The sequence below is a fragment of the Pseudorca crassidens genome, chromosome 17 (genome assembly GCF_039906515.1).
Source record: "Pseudorca crassidens isolate mPseCra1 chromosome 17, mPseCra1.hap1, whole genome shotgun sequence".
In the NCBI taxonomy this organism is placed as follows: Eukaryota; Metazoa; Chordata; class Mammalia; order Artiodactyla; family Delphinidae; genus Pseudorca; species Pseudorca crassidens.
Genome location: NC_090312.1, coordinates 16,666,260 through 16,690,881, shown reverse-complemented (window position 1 = coordinate 16,690,881; position 24,622 = coordinate 16,666,260). Strand labels below are relative to the sequence as shown.

The following is a 24,622-nucleotide window of genomic DNA, read 5'->3' as shown; positions in this document are numbered from 1 at the left end:
CACAACGGGAGAGACCACAACAGTGAGAGGCCCACGTACCGCAAAAAAAAAAAAAAAAAAAAGAGAGAGAATGGAATAATAGTAATACTCAAACAATGCAATATTCCAAAACGCAGGCTCGGCAGGTATATCATTCACAGGTGTCAAAAAATCTGCAGAAGTCTTTGGCCAAATAAAAACTTAAACTTCTATATATCAAAAGTATCATAAACTTCAGAAAATACTGAAATACTGTATTTATAAATACAGTATTTATATAAACAACATATAAAAGGTTAGTAAGCCTAGTGTAGAAAGAGCTCTTAAAATTAGTAAGAAAAGCAGAAACATATAAATAACGAAGAAAAAGCATGACTAGGTATTTCACAAAATATAAATGGCCAATGAATGTGTGAAAAAATTGTTCATTTTATTAGTAATCAAATAAACAGTAATATTAAAAAGCGCTACTTTTACCAATGAAAGTACAGATTTTAAAAAGTAATAATATTAAGTTGTTCAATATAAAATTCTGGTTTTATGGTCAAAATGATTGAATATTGACAATTTCACATGGTTCAACCTAATACCTAGGTTTGGAAAAGGAAAATCAGTATTCTCATATGCTGCTGGAGGATATATAAACAGAACCAACCTTTCTTCTCTCTCTCTTTTTTTTTTTTTGGCCACACCGCGTGACTTACAGGATCTTAGTTCCCCAACCAGGGACAAACCCGAGCCCTCAGCAGTGAAAGCGCAGAGTCCTAACCACTGGACTGCCAGGGAATTCCCGGAACCAATCTTTCTCAATGACAATTTGGAAACATGCTTTGAGGCTTTAAAATGTTCATATACTTTAACCCAGTGATTCTATTTCCAGTAATCTATTCTAAAACAAACACAAAAACTGATTTTTTTTTTGCAAAGACTTATTAAAGTCGGTACTGAATATTTGTTAAATGTCCAACATAGGACTTAAGTAGATAAATGATAGCTCATCAAAAGCTGTAACTGGACTACTATCCAATCATTAAAAATTATGCACTCAAATAATATTTAAGGATACAGTGTCATGATCACACCACAATGTTAGGTAAAAATATCAGCCTATAAAACAAAATGCAGTTTGGCAGTTCCTCAAAAAGTTAAACACAGAATTACCAGATGACCCAGCAACTCCATTCTTAGGTAGATGCCCAAAAGAATTGAAATCAGGAACTCAAACAGATACTTGTATGCCAATGTCCATAGCAGTATTATTCACAAAAGCCAAAAGGTAGAAAACAATGCAAGTGCCCATCAACAGATGATGAATGGACAAATAGGATGTGGGGTGTATGTGTACACACACACACAATGGAATATTATTCAGCCATAAAAAGGAATGAAGTTCTGATACATATGGAAGAACCTTGAAAACATTATGCTAAGTGAAATAAGCCAGACATAAAAGGACAAATATTGTATGATTCCACTATTTGAAATATCTAGCACAGGCAAACTCATAGACACAAAAAGCAGATTAGAGGTTACCAGAGGTTGGGGTAGGGTTAAAGTGTTTCTATTTGGAGCGACGAAAACGTTTTGGAAATAGTGCTGGTGGTTGCACAACATCGTGAATGTAACTAACGCCACTGAATTGTACACTCAACAGCAATTTAAAATGGCAAATTTTATGTTAGATATATTTTTTATCACCAAAAAAAAAAGAGGGGGAAGGGGAACTGTTATAACATTAAAGAGATGTAAGGGACAAAAGAATCAAACACAGTATGTGGACCTTATATGGACCCTAATTCAAATAAAACAACTATAAAAAGAAAAAAGTATGTAATTAAGAAATATTTAAGGATACAGGGTCATGCTCATGTCACAATGTTAAGTAAAAGTAACAGCACAAAATGAAACGTACATTATCATCCCAAAGAGGGCCCAGACATTTCTTTTTTAAAAAGCTATTTTAAATGCAGGTATTTCCCATGCATTTTCCAGGCAGAGGACTACTATTCCAGTCACACATGGGGAAGAATATGAAGATGTTTAAGACACCTTGTAAGGATGTCTCACTTATAAGGAACTTAAAATCTAGCTGAAAAGATAAAACATTTTTAAATTTTTGAGGGGCCCCACAGAGCTATCTAATTCCAGCGATCACTCTCTGAGTTCAGAGAGAAACTGCCACAGACCAAGTTAAAAAAAAAACCTGACATCTGAATTTCTCTGCAACCATCAAAGTAGTAACAGGGTGGAGCAGAAAGAAAATGGACTTGGAGCTGGATGGGTTCCAAACTAGTTCTGCCACTTAAAATCTGACCTTAGGGCAAGTCACAGCCTCTATGAGCCTCACTCCAGCTCCCCCCATCCCCCAGGCTGTTCTGAGGATGAACAGGAGAAAAAACAGACAAAAGAGCTGCCCAAATGTCAAGTCACTCATTCATTCACTTATTCAGCATTCACAAATCAATTACCGGGCATTTCTGATGTTCAAGCAGGCAGGTACTAACAAGCACTGACAAGTAAACGAAACACAGCCCCTGCCTCACAGCACGCTACTGCTCAGAGGGGATGAAGAGGCCACTTTCGGGGGTTAAGTGATCAAAAGGCACGTAAAGGAGGGAGACAGAAGTCCTTCAGAAGACGCGATTTGGCCCTGTTTTTTAAAAAATGGTCTCCGAGCCAGGAAAAATATCTATGATACTTTGTTTCACATAAACCCTAGAGGACACACTCACCTCTGCTATCAACAGCAAAGTGTCTTCTTTGAAGCTGAACCCTTTCATTTTAGCTTCAATTTCCTGCTGAGTCTTTAAGTTCCTCTCCAAAGCAAACGATGTTTGCTGAGATTGGGCGAGCTGAAGCAAAAGCCTGAAAAACAGAAAGTCCCAATGTGTAGGCTCACATAAAGGACAGCAGTGAGGACATGTTCATACACAGCACTGGAACTGGGCTGGATGTGAGTCCAACTCGGCCAAAGAGAAGGTCCTCACCTTCATTTGAATCCTGAAAGCTCCTTACTCTCAACAAATTGCCCAACTTTACACTGGAGAGTTATCTTTTCTAAAATTCATAGACCAAAACTTCTCAAAGGAATCTTTACAGAGCAAGCCTCAAAAGAGCTTCCTGTAGAAGTCAAGTGATTGAAAAGCACAAACAATGCAGAGTGAAAAGAACAAACCTCCCCATCAAAGGCTCCTCCCAGAAGTGTCAGGATGTAGCTCTCTGAAGTCGGTGCTCTATGACCCTTCCATCTCCCTGGGCCTCAAGGACTAACAGGATCTCTAGCACGCTTCCGTTACCCACAGCAGGGCCATCCCCTCCACGGCCCTCGCAGGGCCACTCTGCACCTGGCTCACCCCGGTCTCCCCGTCACGGTCCTGGCCTGGTCTCCTCTTCTCTCCTCCCACACCTCCTGCTCTTCTCTGTTTTCTAAAATGCTGACTGCAGATTTTTCCAATTCCCCTCAGGCCTCACTGCTACGTCCAGAGGCACTCAGCTCTCCTGTTCACTCATTTCCTGCCTTGAGAAATGCCCCCCACACTACTCTAGGCATTGAGGGACGTTGGTGAGCAAAACAGACAGGTTTCTGCCTCAAGGAACAGAAGGAGAGCAAAGCACAAGCAAATAAGATCACCACAGGCAGTGACGAAGACTATGAAACAAAAACTCAAGACAGGGTGGACGAAGCGTCCACCTCAGACAGGGCAGTGATGGAAGGCTTTTCTGAGCTACCGCTCAAGCTAAGGCTCAGATGGTGAGCAGTCAGCCGCAGGCTCACGGCGGGAAGAGGGCTTGGCCAGGGGAAGGGGGCCCTGCCAGAAGAACCAGCTTGCCGAGTCTGGAAATCAGGAAGATCTCTGTGGCCGGAACACAGCCAAGAAGAAAACAAACTGTAGTGAAAGAGGAGAAAAAGACAGGCAGGGCCAACTCACATAAGCCCCTGCAGGCCATGGAAAGAAACGTGGAGTTTACATAAGTGCAATGGGAAGCCGCTGGAGTTTTATAAAAGAACGTGACCTCACTGGCCTTCACTCTGACTCTTCACATCACCTTACCTGGCCTCTGGAGGCACTTATACGCGTGGCCTCTTTATGTCCTTGCTTTCTCTCTCTCGCTCCTGAAGTTACCTGAAAATACAGCTTACCCTTGCTGCCTCCATTTCATGTTCATTCACCCTCAGTCCTCTGCAGTCTGCCTTGTCACCGCATCGCTACTGAAAGTGCCTTCTCAAAGGTCTCGCAAGACCTCTCGCCTTCAAAGCTTCTCACTCCATCTGATCGCTGATCTTTCCTAGAGCTCAACCTCTACACTTCCCTTCTTCTGAGCTCAGCTCCCACTTCTAATGGAAAACTCCAGCTGGATTCCCACCCTCGATCCGCTCTGCTCTCCAGCCCTGTCCTGTCTCAGTGGAGGCACCAGCATCCGCCCTCACGCACAAGGCAGACTCTTCAGGGTTGTCTGACCCTTCTGTCCTCCCCTCCCCACCCCGGCCTACCCACACATTCAGCTCGTCACCAAGTCCTGTCTGTTCCACCCTCAGTGCCATCCATTTCCCCTTGTGATTCTCAGCGCACTGTGCTAGGTCAGGGCCTCGGCACCATCCACTGATTGGTCCACAGCCCCTTCCCTTGTGTCCCTGGATCCAGACTCCTTCCTCTAATACGTCCTCCTAGCCACCAGATCTCCCTCGAAATCCGAGCTCTTGTCACACCACTTAAACATTTAAATATTCTTCAGACCTTCGGCATAAGGACCAAACTCTTTAAGATGACATTTAACACCTTGTGCTAATAAAAACAAAACAGCAGAAGTACAACATTTACCAAATGTTTACGCACAATGCATACTACAATAAGTGCTTCAGATACTTTAAACCTCACAACTCTACAAAGTAGGCATTTCCCCCATTTCTCCATCTGTCAAGATGAGGAAACTGGAGACCGGAGAGCTGAAGTAATTTGTGCAAGGCCAGACGGTGAGTGAACAAGTGCAGAAGTCCAGGCTAATTCCCTCAATAACAACGATTTATTAGGTCCCTTAAAATGGGATCTGACTCCAAGGTCCTGCCTCCTGCTCATGACGCTGTTCTGGTCTCAGGGTCCACAGCCCACCTCTCGGTCTCCTGCCACCAAAGCTGCTCTCACTGCACCGGACCACGTGACACCACCATGCTACACCAGCCCTTCCACTCCTTGGGCCGTGCTTTCTCTCTCGCAAGATATCCTGGCAAGAACACAGGCTCTGGAGTCAAAGATCTGGGTCCAGATCCTGGCAGCACTTCACAGCTGCACCACCTTGGGCATGATTCCAAATCAGCTCCCCAGTCTGTACACTGGGATCCCAACATGTACCCCAGAGAGTGGTGAGGGTTAAAATGAAATAATGTATACACAGCATCGAGTACATTCATCTACACAACTGACAAATGTTCCCAGGAGCCCCATTCCATCTGTGGAGGTCCTTCTTCCTGCCACTCTGCACAGCTCCCAGGTACTGGTCCCTGAAGGGTTCTCTGCCACTGACACACTGTTTAGCACCTGTGCTGCTGGTCACCGACTGCACATATGTTTTCCTCAATACACTGAGTAGTGTAAGGAAAGGGACTCTTTTTTGATGATCTTTATGATCCCAGGCCCCAGCAGGTGCCTGGAACCCAGATGTCATTCAATGCACTTCTGAATTAAAGTGATATAGGCAATGCTAAATAAACATCCGCTGAAGGAAGTTTAAAATCTGCCAAATAGATACCGCTTTTCAGTAAGACTCACTGTTAACATCAATACTTCTTGAATTCTTCAGAGTTAAAAAAAAATAAAAATAAACAAAACAAAACCCAATGCTATGTTTTTTGGTATTATCTGAGACCTAAGAGAGTCTGTTTCTCTCATAAATTACAGAACTGGTCCAGTGTACTCTCCCCTCTCCCTAAACTCTTATACACTATGGATCCAAAACCATGGGAGTCCCTGAACCATGGGAATTCCCTGTAGAATGAATTAAACGTTGTTTATTTGTGTTATTAATAATGATTTGAACACACGAGCAGATTTCCTTCTTCGGTAGCTTTCTGTGGAATGTGAGTGAAAAATTCCTTCTTTAAAATATCGTTTCCCCTGTGTGCAAGCACAGGTCACCATCCACACCTCCCCTCCTGGGAGCCTGTGCAGCCCACCACTGCAAGGGTCCCGGGATCCAGGGACAACTTCCCCGGGAGAACACACAGCGCGCCTCATGCTGATGCAACTTCATGCTGGCCTCTGCTGCCTGCTCGCCCTGCAGCCGTACCCCTCCCTCCCCCACAGCCTGAGTGAGCCAGAGCCACCGAATCAGCTGCTCCTTTAACCCCGTCCTGTCTGAGCGAAGAATAGAAGCCTGAAGGCGACCTACACACAGAGGCGGGGCCAAACCCAATGGTGAACCCAGGGAGCTGTGAGAACAAAGAAGAGAAAGGGAAGTCTCTCCCAGCAGCCTCAGGAGCAGCGGATTAAACCTCCACAATCAACTTGATGTACCCTGCATCTCTGGAATACCTGAATAGACAACGAATCATCCCAAAATTGAGGCGGTGGACTTTGGGAGCAACGATATATACGTATTTTTCCCTTTTTCTTTCTTTGTGAAGGTGTATGTGTATGCTTCTGTGTGTGATTTTGTCTGTATAGCTTTGTTTTTACCATTTCTCCTAGGATTCTGTCCGGTTTTTGTTTTTTAATTACTTAAAAAAATTTTTTTTAATAATTATTTTTTTTATTTTAATAACTTTATTTTATTTTATCCTCTTCCTTCTTCCTTTCTTTTTTTTCTCCTTTTTTATTCTGAGCCGTGTGGATGACAGGCTCTTGGTGCTCCAGCCAGGTGTCAGGGCTGTGCCTCTGAGGTGGGAGAGCCAAGTTCAGGACACTGGTCCACAAGAGACCTACCAGCTTCACGTAATATCAAACGGCGGAAATCTCCCAGATATCTCCATCTCAACGCCAAGACCCAGCTCCACTCAACGACCAGCAAGCTACAGTGCAGGACGCCCTATGCCAAACAACTAGCAAGACAGGAACACAACCCCACCCATTAGCAGAGAGGCTGCCTAAAATCATAATAAGGCCATGGACACCCCAAAACACTCAGCTGGACGCAGTCCTGCCCACCAGAAAGACAAGATCCAGCCTCATCCACCAGAACCCAGGCACTAGTCCCCTCCACCAGGAAAACTACACAACCCACTGAACCAACCTTAGCCACTGGGGACAGACACCAAAAACAACAGGAACTACGAACCTGCAGCCTGCGAAAAGGAGACCCCAAACACAGTAACTTAAGCAAAATGAGAAGACAGAGAAATACAAAGCAGATGAAGGAGCAAGGCAAAACCCCACCAGACCAAACAAATGAAGAGGAAATAGGCAGTCTACCTGAAAAAGAATTCGGAAAAATGATAGTAGAGATGATCCAAAATCTTGGAAATGGAATAGAGAAAATAAAAGAAACGTTTAACAAGGACCTAGAAGAACTAAAGAGCAAACAAACAGTGATGAACAACACAATAAATGAAATTAAAAATTCTCTAGAAGGGATCAATAGCAGAATAACTGAGGCAGAAGATCAGATAAGTGACCTGGAAAATAAAATAGTGGAAATAACTACTGCAGAGCAGAATAAAGAAAAAAGAATGAAAAGAATTGAGGACAGTCTCAGAGACCTCTGGGACAACACTAAACACACCAACATTTGAATTATAGGGGTCCCAGAAGAAGAAGAGAAAAAGAAAGGGACTGAGAAAATATTTGAAGAGATTATAGCTGAAAACTTCCCTAATATGTGAAAGGAAATAGTTAAGTCCAGGAAGCACAGAGAGTCCCACACAGGATAAATCCAAGGAGAAACATGCCAAAACACATATTAATCAAACTAACAAAAATTAAATACAAAGAAAACATATTAAAGGCAGCAACGGAAAAACAACAAATAACACACAAGGGAATCCCCATAAGGTTAACAGCTGATCTTTCAGCAGAAACTCTGCAAGCCAGAAGGGACAGGCAGGACATATTTAAAGTGATGAAGGAGAAAAACCTACAACCAAGATTACTCTACCCAGCAAGGATCTCATTCAGACTTGACAGAGAAATTAAAACCTTTACAGACAAGCAAAAGCTAAGAGAATTCAGCACCACCAAACCAGCTTTACAACAAACGCTAAAGGAACTTCTCTAGGCAGGAAACACAAGAGAAAGAAAAGACCTACAATAACAAACCCAAAACAATTAAGAAAATGGTGACAGGATCATACATATCAATAATTACCTTAAATGTAAATGGATTAAATGCTCCAACCAAAAGACATAGACTAGCCGAATGGACACAAAAATGAGACCCGTATATATGCTGTCTACAAGAGACCCACTTCAAACCTAGGGACACATACAGACTGAAAGTGAGGGGATGGAAAAAGATATTCCATGCAAATGGAAATCAAAAGAAAGCTGGACTAGCAATTCTCATATCAGACAAAATAGACTTTAAAACAAAGACTATTACAAAAGACAAAGAAGGACACTACATAATGATCAAGGGATCGATCCAAGAAGAAGATATAACAATTGTAAATATTTATGCACCCAACACAGGAGCACCTCAATACATAAGGCAAATACTAACAGCCATAAAAGGGGATATCGCCAGTAACACAATCATAGTAGGGGACTTTAACACCCCACTTTCACCCATGGACAGATCATCCAAAATGAAAATAAATAAGGAAACACAAACTTTAAATGATACATTAAACAAGATGGACTTAACTGATATTTATAGAACATTCCATCCAAAAACAACAGAATACACATTCTTCTCAAGTGCTCATGGAACATTCTCCAGGATAGATCATATCCTGGGTCACAAATCAAGCCTTGGTAAATGTAAGAAAATCGAAATTGTCTCAAGTATCTTTTCCAACCACAACGTTATAAGACTAAATATCAATTACAGGAAAAACTCTGTAAAAAATACAAACACATGGAGGCTAAACAATACACTACTAAATAACCAAGAGATCACTGAAGAAATCAAAGAGGAAGTCAAAAATTACCTAGAAACAAATGACAATGAAAACACGACAACCCAAAACCTATAGTATGCAGCAAAAGCAGTTCTAAGAGGGAAGTTTATAGCAATACAATCCTACCTCAAGAAACAAGAAACATCTCAAATAAACAACCTAACCTTACACCTAAAGCAATTAGAGAAAGAAGAACAGAAAAACCCCAAAGTTAGCAGAAGGAAAGAAATCATAAAGATCAGATCAGAAATAAATGAAAAAGGAACGAAGGAAACGATAACAAAGATCAATAAAACTAAAAGCTGGTTCTTTGAGAAGATAAACAAAATTGATAAACCATTAGGCAGACTCATCAAGAAAAAAAGGGATAAGACTCAAATCAATAGAATTAGAAATGAAAAAGGAGAAGTAACAACTGACATTGCAGAAATACAAAGGATCATGAGAGATTACTACAAGCAACTATATGCCAATAAAATGGAAAACCTGGAAGAAATGGACAAATTCTTAGAAATGCACAACGTTTTGAGACTGAACCAGGAAGAAATAGAAAATATGAACAGACCAATCACAAGCAATGAAATTGAAACTGTGATTAAAAATCTTCCAACAAACAAAAGCCCAGGACCAGATGGCTTCACAGGGCAATTCTGTCAAATATTTAGAGAAGAGCTAACACCTATCCTTCCCAAACTCTTCCAAAATATAGCAGAGGGAGGAACACTCCCAAACTCATTCTACGAGGCCACCATCACCCTGATACCAAAACCAGACAAAGATGTCACAAAGAAAGAAAATTACAGGCCGGTATCACTGATGAACATAGATGCAAAAATCCTCAACAAAATACTAGCAAACAGAATCCAACAGCACATTAAACGGATCATACACCATGATCAAGTGGGGTTTACTCCAGGAATGCAAGGATTCTTCAATATACGCAAATCAATCAACATGATACACCATATTAACAAACTGAAGGAGAAAAACCATATGATCATCTCAACAGATGCAGAGAAAGCTTTCGACAAAATTCATCACCCATTTATGATAAAAACCCTCCAGAAAGTAGGCACAGAGGGAACTTTCCTCAACATAATAAAGGCCATATATGACAAACCCATAGCCAACATCGTCTTCAATGGTGAAAAACTGCAACCATTTCCACTAAGATCAGAAACAAGACAAGGTTGCCCACTCTCACCACTATTATTCAACATAGTTTTGGAAGTTTTAGCCACAGCACTCAGAGAAGAAAAAGAAATAAAAGGAATCCAAATTGGAAAAGAAGAAGTAAAGCTGTCACTGTTTGCAGATGACGTGATAGTATACATAGAGATACTAGGATCTTTAGCATCCTAAAGATGCTACCAGAAAACTACTAGAGCTAATCAATGAATTTGGTAAAGTAGCAGGATACAAAATTAATGCACAGAAATCTCTGGCATTCCTATACACTAATGATGAAAAATCTGAAAGTGAAATTAAGAAAACACTCTCATTTACCACTGCAACAAAAAGAATAAAATATCTAGGAATAAACCTACCTAAGGAGACAAAAGACCTATATGAAGAAAATTATAAGACACTGATGAAAGAAATTAAAGATGATACAAATGGAGAGATATACCATGTTCTTGGATTGGAAGAATCAACATTGTGAAAATGACTATACTACCCAAAGCAATCTACAGATTCAATGCAATCCCTATCAAACTACCACTGGCATTTTTCACAGAACTAGAACAAAAAATTTCACAATTTGTATGGAAACACAAAAGACCCCGAATAGCCACAGCAATCTTTTTTTTTTTTTTTTTTTTTTGCGGTTCGCGAGCTCCTCACTGTTGTGGCCTCTCCTGTTGCGGAGCACAGGCTCCGGACAGGCAGGCTGAGCGACCATGGCTCACGGGCCCAGCCGCTCCGCGGCATGTGGGATCTTCCCGGACCGGAGCACGAACCCGTGTCCCCTGCATCGGCAGGTGGACTCTCAACCACTGCACCACAGGGAAGCCCGCCACAGCAATCTTGAGGAAGAAAAATGGAGCTGGAGGAATCAGGCTCCCTGACTTCAGACTATACTACAAAGCTACAGTAATCAAGACAGTATGGTACTGGCACAAAAACAGAAATACAGATCAATGGAACAGGACAGAAAGCCCAGAGATAAACCCACGCACATATGGTCACCTTATCTTTGATAAAGGAGGCAACAATATACAGTGGAGAAAAGACAGCCTCTTCAATAAGCAGTGCTGGGAAAACTGGACAGCTACATGTAAAAGAATGAAATTAGAACACTCCCTAACACCATACACAAAAATAAACTCAAAATGGGTTAAAGACCTAAATGTAAGGCCAAACACTATCAAACTCTTAGAGGAAAACATAGGCAGAACACTCTATGACATAAATCACAGCAAGATCCTTTTTGACTCACCTCCTAGAGAAATGGAAATGAAAACAAAAATAAACAAATGGGACCTAATGAAACTTTAAAGCTTTTGCACAGCAAAGGAAACCATAAACAAGACGAAAAGACAACCCTCAGAATGGGAGAAAATATTTGCAAATGAAGCAACTGACAAAGGATTAATCTCCAAAATTTACAGCAGCTCAATATCAAAAAAACATACAACCCAATCCGAAAATGGGCAGAAGACCTAAATAGACATTTCTCCAAAGAAGATATACAGATTGCCAACAAACACATGAAAGAATGCTCAACATCATTAATCATTAGAGAAATGCAAATCAAAACTACAATGATATCATCTCACACTGGTCAGAATGGTCATCATCAAAAAGTCTAAAAATAATAAATGCTGGAGAGGGTGTGGAGAAAAGGGAACACTCTTGCACTGTTGGTGGGAATGTAAATTGATACAGCCACTATGGAGAACAGTATGGACGTTCCTTAAAAAACTACAAATAGAACTACCATACGACCCAGCAATTCCACTACTGGGCATATACCCTGAGAAAACCATAATTCAAAAAGAGTCATGTACCAAAATGTTCATTGCAGCTCTATTTACAATAGCCAGGACATGGAAGCAACCTAAGTGTCCATCAACAGATGAATGGATAAAGAAGATGTGGCACATATATACAATGGAATATTACTCAGCCATAAAAAGAAACAAAATTGAGTTATTTGTAGTGAGGTGGATGGACCTAGAGTCTATCATACAGAGTGAAGTAAGTCAGAAAGAGAAAAACAAATACCATATGCTAACACATATATATGGAATCTAAAAAAAAAAAAAAAAAGGTCATGAAGAACCTAGGGGCAAGACGGGAATAAAGACACAGACCTACCAGAGAATGGACCTGAGGACATGGGGAGGGGGAAGGGTAAGCTGGGACAAAGTGAGAGAGTGGCGCGGACATATATACACTACCAAATGTAAAATAGATAGCTAGTGGGAAGCAGCCGCATAGCACAGGGAGATCAGCTCGGTGCTTTGTGACCACCTAGAGGGGTGGGATAGGGAGGGTGGGACGGAGGGAGATGCAAGAGGGAAGAGATATGGGGACATATGTATATGTATAGCTGATTCACTTTGTTATAAAGCAGAAACTAACACACCACTGTAAAGCAATTACACTCCAATAAAGATGTTAAAAAATATATATGTATGTATCGCTTCCCCCTTTGTCAATGTTTTATACATTTAATTTTCTTTCCTAATTTTAATGGCTGCCAATTTTAACCTTTTATCTTGAGTGATGATACAAGTTGTATTTTTGAGCAAACATAGTTTTGTTTTTAAATCTTACATGCTAAAAGGATGCATTCAAAGGATTCTATCTAGACCATGGGAAAAATCTTAAAAACATATACTAAGTGTGTGGCCTAGAATTTTTAGAAGCTTAAAATTAGAAAAATAAAACCTTTACTCTGAGGTTAGCACCATGTGTGTCTAATTCACTCTTAGCTTACCTGGTTCGTATAAAAGAGGCACAGGCTTTCATCTGAGTTTCTAGCAACACTGCTGCTCTCTCTTCTGCCATACAGTTTTGAATATTTTTTAAAGCTTTCTCATTCTTCTGGTTATTACCACTGCTCGTTTCCACAGATAACGCAGAGCTCTCGGGCAACATTTCAAGGAAACACAAAAGACAGTCTTTTCCTGAGTGGGGACAAGAGGATTTGATAGCCTTGTCACTCGAGGTGAAACTGTTCTGTTTCTGAGATGACGCAAGCAATGCTGCAAGCACTGGCTCCAGATTCAGGTAAGCCTCTCCCAATCTGCCCCAGTTCCAAGGATTAAAGGGATGCAAAGAAATCAGTTTCTGTAGGCAGAAAATTGTTTTCTCCAAGTTCTGCAAACTTGAACAAATAGCAAACTGGAGGTAGAGCACAGTGGTTAAATGGTCTGTGTTAGTTGCCTTATTTTCCTAAGGAGAAAAAAAAAAGATTAGGAAGTTTAAACTATGGAATGTTTCCCATATAAAAATGAAGATGCCTAAAAATCCAAGTTGTACATGTTATAAATGACAAGTAGCCACACAAGTAGGGTGAACTAAATATTTTTCAATAGATCTCAGTTCAAAACCATAAACCTAGAGAAATATAAACTAACCTAACAAAATAATCACCAGTCATTCCCAAACACCCTAATGTCACAACAGTCACATAATCCAGGTGATAGTGGCCTGGCAAAGTTCAGCACCAAAAACCTCTGTGTTGGTTTATTTTCCATTTGTATTATAATCTTTATTGTCTTCAGCCAGATATCTGAAAGACCCAAGCCAACTTTTTTATACCCTGTGCTAATGGTTCCATTTTAATATTCCAGGCTTTCTAAAAATCCAAATCGTAATTTCCTTGAGGATTCAAATGGACTCTATTTCCAAATTTTACTTGGCCTAGATATCCTAAACAGGATGGCCCTGCAGCTCTCAGTGTTTCGTGATGCATAACTGAATCCAAATGCCCTCTCTGGTAACTATTAGCAGGGCCAATTATTTCTGGCTGGAGGGGATTGCTTGGTTTCCTTCTGATCAGAAAATCCTTTTCAAGTCTCCTTAATCAGAGCCATCACCTCTTGCCTAACTTGCCAAATGGCAAAAGCCCTGTGGGTTAGGGAAACAAGCCTCCTTTTTCTAAGTTAAAGTCTGTAGAGATTCAGTTCATTTTAAGTCTAAGGAAAACCTGGCCTACTAGTATTCAGATCAAGCCCCTGCATAGAACTGAGCAAGAAATATGAGTAAAACTACCCAGCATGGGGCTTCCCTGGTGGCGCAGTGGTTGAGAGTCCACCTGCCGATGCAGGGGACACGGGTTCATGCCCCGGTCCGGGAAGATCCCACATGCCGCGCAGTGGCTAGGCCCGTGAGCCACGGCCGCTGAGCCTGCGCGTCCGGAGCCTGTGCTCCGCAACGGGAGAGGCCACAACAGTGAGAGGCCCGCGTACCGCAAAAAAAAAAAACAAAAAAAAACCTACCCAGCATGCAGCTGGAAGAAACTGGCTGACCAGTGAGTGAAAGCTTGAGGAGGATTCTAAGTATTCATATATTGAGTGAAAAGACAGGAAATAAAGCCTCATGTAACCTATTCAGTCACACTATACCTTCCCGATGACAGATCTGATCTGGTTTTATTATTACTATTGTTCAGTATTCTGTCCTTCCCCAGAGACCATTAAGTTCCAGAAGTTTTTGTTCAATGCTGAATTCCTAGTAGAGCACAGCACCTCAGACATAACAGATGTCTAATAACTGTTGAGTAATACATCTTTATGTTTTTTATTCATAATAGTGAAAGCAACGCGTATAAACTACCTACAGCAAACGCCACCTTTCCTCTACAGTCTATAGTGCTCTATACTGTTTACAAACATTTTCAGATTGCGGAAGCAAGTATGTGGTGGGGTAGGGTGGAGCACGCAGACCATGGTTTTGATGGCCTAGCTAGTAAAGAACTCTCTGGAAACTACATTCCATTTAAACGAGTTTGTGTGCACAGTACTGCAACTCCTTCTATAATGCAATGACGATGACGAGAGTTAACATTTACAGAGCGCTTACCATATGCCAGACACTACTCTAAGTGCTTTACTCATTTAATCCTCAAGACAATCCTTTAAAATAGACTCTACCACTATCCCCATTTTATAGTTGAGGCAACTGAGTCCTAAGAGAGAAGTCAGATAAGCTGCCTGACGTCACACAGCTAGTAAGTAGCAGAGCTACGATCGGTCCCACTAGAAGTCACAGAATAAAGGTACTTCAGAAGAGCTGACGCGTGTTAGCTGGCTTAGGATTCTCCCACTAGACACTAGGTCAGCAATGTATGGGCAGAGTATGGACATGGTTTTCTGTCTCCTTAGCACCGAACCCAGAACTGCACACATGGTAAGACTGAAATAAATGTTTGTGAAGTGATAAATGGAAAAAAAAGTCAGTAACTGTCAAAAAGCAGTTTCCTTACCACAGTTTATCACATGAGCCTATCAGCCGCTATAAGATGTTTAAACTATTTGTTTAAGAAATAAGTTCCAGGGCTTCCCTGGTGGCGCAGTGGTTAAGAACCCACCTGCCAATGCAGGGGACATGGGTTCGAGCCCTGGCAGGGAAGATCCCACATGTGGAGCAACTAAGCCCGTGTGCCACAACTACTGAAGCCCGCGAGCCTACAGCCCGTGCTCTGCAACAAGAGAAGCCACTGCAGTAAGCAGCCCGTGCACTGCAACAAAGAGTAGCCCCTGCTCGCCGCAGCTAGAGAAAGCCTGCACACAGCAACGAAGAACAAATTTTTTGCTGCACTGGCAGCCAAAATAAAATAAAAGAAAAAGAAAGAAAGAAGTTCCATTACAAATTTTATCCAAAAATGATTAAGAAGAGAGGTGAATAAACTTCAGTAGAAGTTGTGAGCATAAAATGTTCATATCCTGCTGGGCACTCCAAGACTCACTGTGTTTTGTTCAATGCTGGGTCATGACCTGCCCACTCCAGAGCACGAGGGGGCAATAACCACTGGGACAAAACCCAGAAACGGGCCGGAGCGAGTAACAAGAAGAGGGCCTACAAGTAGGGAAAAAGAAAACAAAACACAGGGCATCAGGAAATGAGAAAACCATGCAAATGGGCAGGCTCCACTGAGATCATGTGAAGAGACCCAAAGAAAGGGGTGAGACCTATTAGCCTATGCTGCCATTTCTTCCCCAACACTCCTGCCCACCAGGATGCCCAGCAGCCCAAGGACCAGTTCTCAAAGTCCTGACAGAGGAGCTGAAGGTGTTCTGACTGGTCCTTCCTCCTGCCTGGTAACTATCCCAAGCTCTGGATGGCATCTGCTGGCAACAAATCCTTCTCTGAGCCACAACAGCAGAGACTCACTAAGCTAGAAGGAACCAGAGAGCCAGTCCAGCCCCTGACACCTATCCACCTGTCACTGCTTTCGGTGGTCTGGGGGGGAGACAAAGCACAACAGTGATATGCAGATGATGTGAGGAAGAGAGAGGCGATGGGAGAGCAGAACAGTGAGGAAGGATGGGTGACTGATGTCTAGAAAAAGCAACTGAAAGAACCGAAGTTGCTGTTAATTTTCAGACCAGGGAGACTGAACACCATTAAACCCCGTCAAGTTCACTGTGTTCATGCCATGTGCTTCCTTAACAGGGTAATCTTATCTTCCAGCTTAAGAATTAACCCACAATTAGTAGAGGGGAGAAAAAGAGTGAACAAAACACAGCTGTTTTCCATGTTCCGAAGACAATTACCACCAAGGGTTCCTCTCACTGCAAGAGGCTGAGGTCCTATGCAATGAACCCCGGCAAGCAAATTGTGGGATTTCTCTTAGTTAATGAAACGGAGGAGGACAACTCAATTGGCTGCGTACTTCAGGCTGACCTCTGGTCAACGAGATCCACAGGATTCAAGATCAGAGCCTCAGTGCCTCATGAAGTCCCTCTGAGGAAGAAAACTGGTCATCTATAAACTAGGACTGGTCGACTTAGACTTGTCCCCATATAAAATTTACACTAAAAACTGTAGGTGCTTTAATCTGAAAACAAAAACAAGCAGGATATAGAATTGCAAAAAACCCTGCTTTTATTAAATTCCTTAAAAAAAATTCTGCAGACTCCATTTAAGAATAAAAAGGATTAAGCTTGGCCTAGTATGATATTTAGTCATTTTTTGGTAAACTTTTTTCCTGTTTATAAAAGTAATATATATTCATTGTAGAAATTTTGGAAAATAAAAATCTAAACAACAACAAAACACCTAAAGAAGAAAACACATCACATAATCCTTCCACTCTGAGTATTTACTCCTAACAAGAGTAAAAACCTTTGCAAGTGAGACTTCCACGGTGGTCCAGTGCTAAAAAGTCTGCCTTCCAGTGCAGGGAATGTGGGTTCGATCCCTGGTCGGGGAACCAGGATCCCACATGCCGCGGGGCAACTAAGCCCGCACACCGCAACTACTGAGCCCGCGCTCCTCAACTAGAGCCCATATGCTCTGAAGCCTGTGTGATACAACTAGAAAGAGAAAAAAACTGCACACCACAACTAAAGAGAAGTCCGCACACCTCAATGAAAGATCCTGCATGCCGCAACTAAGACCCGACACAGCCAAAAAAAAAAAAAAAAAAAAGTTTGCAAGTGAGATTTTCAGGCAACGAAAAATTCTGAGCATAACACAGGAAAAAATATTACAAGCAAATGATTATGTCTAGACCTCCAAACTGTTCATCATAATAAAGTTCTTCCACCACTGACAATTTTCTTCTGCTTATCCAAACACACAGATTTAGCTGCAACAAGTTGTCTTTTGTTTTGTTTTGTTTTTTACAAAATAAACCATTCAGCCATCCTAGGGAAGCAAATGGAAATACGCACAGAAACCACTCACCAAGTTTGTAGCAATCTCCAGGGCTTCCTCGTGCCTCCCCAGGTGAACGAGACACCGAGCCTGGCCTTCCTGGACATCCCTTTTCATGGCAAAATTCGTAGATGGCAGTTTTTCTGAGATACTGGAATACTCCTGCAGTGCTTTCTGGCAAATATTTGTTAAATAAAGGAAAATGAAGGGAAGGGATGAAAAGAAAGGCAGAAAACACAGTAGAAAAAGAATTCAGTCATGGGGGTGACGTGTTTCCTAGGCAGAAGGTAATGTTATAACTGAGCCTACAATGAACTAAAGGAAGACTTGAGCATTTTAGTCAGTACTCTTTTTCTGAAAGGTAGAGAAAAAATGGCTGGAGACTATAAATAAAGCATTCTGGAGCCCAAAAGACCAGAATGTGAATCCTGGGTTTGCCACTAACTTGCTGTATAACCTTTTCACCTTAGCAAAATAACAACAGGACTCTTGTGAAGATGACATGAAGTCTCTAAATAAAGCAAGCTGACAACTAATCTAGTTGTTAGTTCTTTCCTTTTCTTACACATTTTTGGGTGCTTTGTTCCTGTGGCCCCATGAGGTATCTGTGCTAGAGGTTCCCACATAATTAGGAGATACAGAACCTGGGGAAACAGACCTACAAGGATCCCAACAAGCTCTCTATACTGGAGTTACAGGAAACAAAACAAATTATACAGAGCTAGAAACTTGGGATTCTAAGATTACAAACACATATCACAAAAGATTAAATTCATCTTCACAAACAACACACTCATAACTCAGTATACTGTTATTTAAATATACTGTAATGGACAGAACAAAAGCCCATTTCAAGTAGTGCAGTCTTCTATATGTTAAATTCTACCTGATACTCCTGCCGTCTGTAGGCCAGGTCCCCTTTGAATTTCTGGATAGTCAGAGCTTCAACATCATCATTGCTCCCCGTTTCTTCATAAAACCACTAGAAATTGTGAAAACCGCATATTATAGAGAATGAAACTACACTTTTCCACCCCCTACTCAGAAGCAATTTCCCATATATAATTGATTAAACCTCAAAAAAGACATAATTCTTCAGGATAAGACTCAGGAAAACACCTGACAAAGAAGAATGACAATTCTAACGGTGGCCCAGTTTTTATGAAAATTATCACAAGTAGTAAATATACCAATAATACAAATACCTCTTAACTAAAACACAAAAGTATATGGTTTTATCTACAGCATTTCCAATTTGGGGTTGTGATGCTCGGGAACCTACATTTAACTAGCACAGTTCACGATGGTTCTTTAGACTGAGATGTTTTCCTGCAGAGAAATTTTTAGGGTGGATGGAATAGGGATTGACAACTCTTTACGGAGAGGACACAGAAAAGAAGAACTGTCATTATAGTGCTACTATGAAAGTGTAAAAGCCAAAAGTAGAATCGACGCAAAGAGGAAATAGAGATGAAGGCTGAAAGGTGGCTTCTGTGCAATCAAATGCCAAAGTGCTATAGGAGAAAAGTCTCAGGAAATGCCCATCTGGAATATTTTATTCACTTTTCTACTGATTTAAACCCTATGGATAGATCTTTTTTGATTATTGCATAAAGAACATTAAGATGAGAAAACACGAATGACGAGAAGCACTGTGTGCCAGTTTTCCAGCTCCAAAGTATCTCATCCTCCCCCCCTCCCACCTTTTTAAAAAAATGTTTTTATTTCTGGCTGCATTGGGTCTTTGTTGCTGTGCATGGGCTATCTCTAGTTGCAGCGAGCAGGGGCTACTCTTCGTTGCAGAGCACAGGCTCTAGGCGCGCGGGCTTCAGTAGTTGTGGCTCACGGGCTCTAAAGCGCAGGTTCAGTAGCTGTGGCACACGGGCTTAGTTGCTCTGCAGCATGTGGGATCTTCCCAGATGAGGGATTGAACCCGTGTCCCCTGCATTGGCAGGCAGATTCTCAACCACTGTGACCTCAGGGAAGTCCCCCATCCTCCCTTTTACTCAGAGTAAAACACACTGAGGCTGAATGAAGTCAGTTACACACTATTATTAATTCAAACGTAACTGCATTTGTGATGGTTCCACCATCACATCAAAATTTCTTGGTTCTATTTCTAAAAGAGTTGCTTGGGTATCACTGCCCCCCTGTTAATTAGTAATATCGTTAATTAGTAATCGTTTCCCTCCTTAGCCTGATTCATCATTGTGGAGAAAGCTAGCAACCACTGTTTTTCTGTTCTCCCTGAAGTACTGTGTAACCCAACAACAGCCTATATACTGAACCCATAATTTTCCTTTGCACTTTATTGCTCTCCAGTCACATACTCTATTAGATTATCAGCCAATCCCAACTTCTTGAACAATAACTGAATAACTGCAAACCTCCATCCAATGTTCATCATCCTACCGGGAAATGATCAAGCAAAATTGGCTTTCAAACGCAAGAGCGCAGATGGGGATGGCTTTAAATACCCCATTCTGATAAGAGTAGGAGGGAAAAGCTGTGAACAAGGGTGAGACTAAGAAGGGAAGTGCTGGTAAGGCAAAACACCTGGTCCCACACCAAATAGGCAGGGAACACAGATCTTCTAACCCAAACTCCTGGTTTTACACTTGGGGAAACCAAGAGGACTTGAATGGGGCCTGAATTTATGAGCAGTTACCATTTACCAAGTAAATTCTAATGACAAGTGATTTGGGGATTTTACTTTATAAGTATACAGCATACCACACCCGGCGAAGTATTATCTCATTCCACTCTCACAATAAACCTGTGAGCCAGCAAACATTATTTTTTCTCAAATGACAAATAAGGAACTGACACTTTGAAAGGCAACCGGTAAAGCCAACGCTGGAACGCAAGGGTCCTATCTCACACCCGTGGCTTTTTAATGCGGTACCCCATGACTTTGAAAGCCCATTCCCCGCTTTTAGTCTACACGATCAAGTACTAAAGGTCACTCTGAAAGACTGCATGTGGCAAGGAGAAAATGTAAGTGAAATAAAGCAAGCATACAATTCAGTAATTTCTGAGTGCCTGACATCTGCAAGTACAAGGGTTTTAAGGAAAAATGAGACAATACGTGTCAAGGAACCCTGCCCAGTGCCTGGAACACTACCTGATAAAAAGGAATTATTATTGGTGAGATGAGATTTACACACATAAAAGAATACCAGGTTAATAGTCTACTTATTCAAAATATTCACGGAGTTCCCACTATGAACAAAAACTGCCAGGCACTGTGGAGGACATAAAGTTAAGCACGCACGCTCCTGTGATCATTAAGCATTCTGGGTCTAAGAGTTTGATGAGATACTGACAAGTGCTTTAATAGGTAAAAGAGGGAAAAGGAGTCAAAACAAAAATATGTGGTTGGAAGGGGGAATCAGAAAAGACTTCTTGGAGGAGGTGGCATTTAAGGTGCGCCTTGAGAAATGTCTATAATTGAACGATTGTGACCATCTGAACGGGGTTAACATGGGCAGGGGGAACTCAGTGAACAAGGGCAGGCCCGTGGGTCGGGCGTCACGGTTCAGGGAGCAGACAACACTGAGGTCTGAAAAGTGGGCGGGGGCTGGATTTCTGGGGGCCCTGACTGCCCGGCAGCAGAAGCAGTGAAGTTCCACGGGAGCAACTACAGATTTTAGAGCAGGGGCGTGAGGCCAGCGAGCCTCCGGGAGGCAGGCCGGACGCCAGGTGCGAGTTGATGGCCGACGGCGCGGGGATTCCCTCGGGGGCAGAGGGGGCCGGGCCCAGCCGGCTGCGGCTCGAGTAGGGGAAGGGACACCAGGGAGTCCGCGTGGACGCAGGACTCGTGCCGGGAGGGTTTGGGTTCGGGGGTAGGCCACGCGGCCTTGGGGCGTCTGAAGCGCTGTCGGGCCGGGACCCGGGAGCGCGAGGCCCGGGGGCTGGGATGAGGCCGAGAGGCCCCGCTTTCTCACCTGCGGCTCGCAGAGCTTGGCGCGGTAGGACGCAAGCGGTGCAGGCCGCCTCTCCCGCCTCTCCTCGAACACCGAGTCCTCGAACTCGCCGCCAAGCAACCAGCAGCCGGTTTCCATTGCGCGCCCAGGACAGGAGCATCGAGAGGAGGCGGTGCCTAGAGCGGCGCCCACGTGCGGGCCAACGCGGAAGGGGCGGGGCCGTCGAGGCCCAGCGAGCGGCATGCTGGGACTTGTAGTCTTTGGGCGGGAGCCAGACCGGGACTTGGCCCACGGCAAGTTGGGAGTCGTTGAGCTGAGATTTTATCTGGTTCACGACGCGAGGACAGAACTTGACTTCTCTGTTTCTGGAGATGGACAGAGCGATCCTTACGTGCACGCATCAAAAAGCACTAGCCTCAGGGTAGCTGTTCAAAACTGGTAGGTACTAGTTTTTCACTATTGACCATACTCCTAGCACTGTGTTAAGCACTTTTTTTTTTTCTTCCATTTTACTGTATCCTTTCCTAACAACCTCTGAACGGCACGATGATTCTCATTAAAAACTGGGGCTTAGAGAGGTTACGTATCTTGCTCAGGATCAATTATTACATGGCAAAGAGCTGGGAAAAAAAGAATTGAGTCAGTAATACCCCCGTGTCTCCATAGAAGAGACACACCAATAATAAAGACCAGGGTACAGTAATTCACGCACTTGTAAAACAGAGGACATGGAGATTTACTCTGGGGACTCCATCAGGGAGCATTAATTCTGCCTAGAAAAACACTAAATCCCAGAATTCTAACACCAACATTTACTAGGATTCTTATACCTTCAAGGTGTTCCTTGAGACAAGAAGGTAGAGATTGTTGACAAAATACCGGCCAGTATTCCACAGCACAGTATTACTGTGCCATATTACACAGAAGGTAATAGACATGGAGGTTTTCTCTGGTTTTCCTCCAGTTTCTCCTCACTCTCACCAGCTCCTCTTCCACCAACTGTCTTCCAAGATTCTTTCCTCAACCCAAACTTCTACTCCACACATTCACCCTAGGGGAACCTAATTCACTCCCTGATTTTTCAGAATCCATCTCTCTGCTGATGACTCCCCAAATCTAGAAGCAGCTCATATATCCTTGGTGGAAAGCTCCACCAGAACAGCCTCCAGACATTAACTAGTGATGAATCCATCCATAGAAAAGCCATTAAGAAAAAGTTCTTAGGAAAAATTTAGAACTTATAGAAAAGTGAAGGAAAAAAGGTATCCATAATATTGTCACCGAGAAGCAATGACGTCTAAAGAAGGTAAACCTATTTGCCCTAATTCTAATATGCCCTTGTCCTACCAAAAGGCAATACAGCATAGTGTCAAAGGGCCTCAAGCACCAGATTTGTCTGGATTCGTGGTCCTGGTTCAGTTATTTGCCCACTGTGTGACCTGATCCGTGAAGTGGGCATTGATTAAAATAATGCATGTAAGGTGCCTGTCAGCGAGTGAGTAATACATGTTCATTCAAAATTCCTGTTCCAAGTGCAAAGAGAAAAGCAAAGGCAGGCAGGGAGATTTTTTCCAGCCTTCTCTTTTTGAAGGCTCCTTGGTTTTGGAACTTCCACCCTCTCTTGTTCTGAGGTGCCCCCAGTTCTGACCTCCTCCTGGCCCAACAACTAACTGAGGTAGATATTTTGCTGAAATGGTCAGGAAGTCACGGAAGGGCAGTTTACGGGTAAAAGTTCTTTGCCCTTTGAACTCAGGCTTCCTGAGCTAAGGGGTTTCCAGCTTTTTTACCACTAAGAACCCTTTTAGTTATTTTCCCCCAGAGTAGTGGAGGATTTGTGTATGCAATAAAACTGCATTTATTAACCAATGCTTGCTTCATTTTCCTTTACAAAAATAATTGAATCCAAATCCTATATAACAGCCAATCCAAGCCTCTGCCCAGCCTGAGCCTATCAGCATTGCCTCGCTGTGTGTTAGGATTCTATGAAAGTGAAGAAGTAACTGCCAAAGGACCCTGGGAAGCCTGAGGAAAGGTTAAACGTGATTGATGTTGAGTCTTTGGCAATAATGAAAACAGCTCAAAGACCCCTATCACTGTTGAGGACCCGGGGTCTGGGACCCCAGCTTGTAAACCACCACCTCAATTGATAGGCCCTGGAATACTTTTTTAAAAGAGGAGAGCACTCTGTAACTGTTAAATATATCTTACATACCTAGGAAATGCCAGGTGTTAGGGAGTAGATGGAAATTCTGTAAGCATCTAAAATGGTATGGATGGTGATAAAAGTGATAAAAGTTGATTTCTATAGATTTGTATCTATAAAAATCTGAATTTAGATAGAAGGGTGTGATTGAGTTTCCCCAGGCAAGGTAGCTATCACCTCCTCGAGGCAGCCCGCCTTCCTCTTTCCTGTAATTTCCCCATGCTTCTATCCACTGTGGCATTAATCACACCGTGGACTGTTGGAGATTGGAGACTGTGTCTTTTTCACTCTTGTAAACTCAGCCCCCAGACAGGGCTTGGCCCAGAGCAGCTCAATCAATGCCTGTTGCATGGATAGAAATGGCAGAAGGAGAAGACAGGAGCATTTCTCAGTTGTAAGTCACATGTTGATGTCCTCTCTATGAGTGGGGGAGGGGAGAACATTTATTGAGCATCTGTGACGAACTAGGTTGTGCTATGGGCAACCTATTAGCTTTATTTTAATTAATCCTCACAATCTCTGTCTCTCTCTCTCTGAATTAGACGTTATTATTTCCATTCAAAGAGCTGAAGGCTCTGGTGCTTTGCTGGTTGCTCAGAAGAGGCTGTGGGGCTGGGAGGTGACAGGGAA

At 42.5% G+C, this 24,622-nt stretch overlaps 1 protein-coding gene across 6 annotated transcripts in view; it reads right to left on the bottom strand.

Annotated features, from left to right (window-relative positions):
• Positions 1–21,975, bottom strand: part of C17H8orf76 (chromosome 17 C8orf76 homolog) — a 72,878-nt gene extending 50,903 nt beyond the window's left edge. For 5 of the 6 annotated variants that reach the window (XR_010936178.1, XR_010936179.1, XR_010936181.1 and 2 more), the window contains exons 1-5: positions 21,811–21,975; positions 18,750–18,845; positions 17,894–18,037; positions 12,975–13,432; positions 2,712–2,844 (exon numbers count right to left, since the gene is read on the bottom strand). Coding sequence is in view for 3 of the 6 variants with exons in the window: in XM_067711362.1 (XP_067567463.1) it covers positions 2,712–2,844; positions 12,975–13,432; positions 17,894–18,037; positions 18,750–18,845; positions 21,811–21,927 (948 nt within the window). In the remaining 3 variants the exon portion in view is untranslated. The remainder of the gene's footprint in view (positions 1–2,711; positions 2,845–12,974; positions 13,433–17,893; positions 18,038–18,749; positions 18,846–21,810) is intronic. The other variant, XM_067711360.1, reaches the window with a different exon arrangement.
• Positions 21,976–24,622: the final 2,647 nt, after the last annotated feature.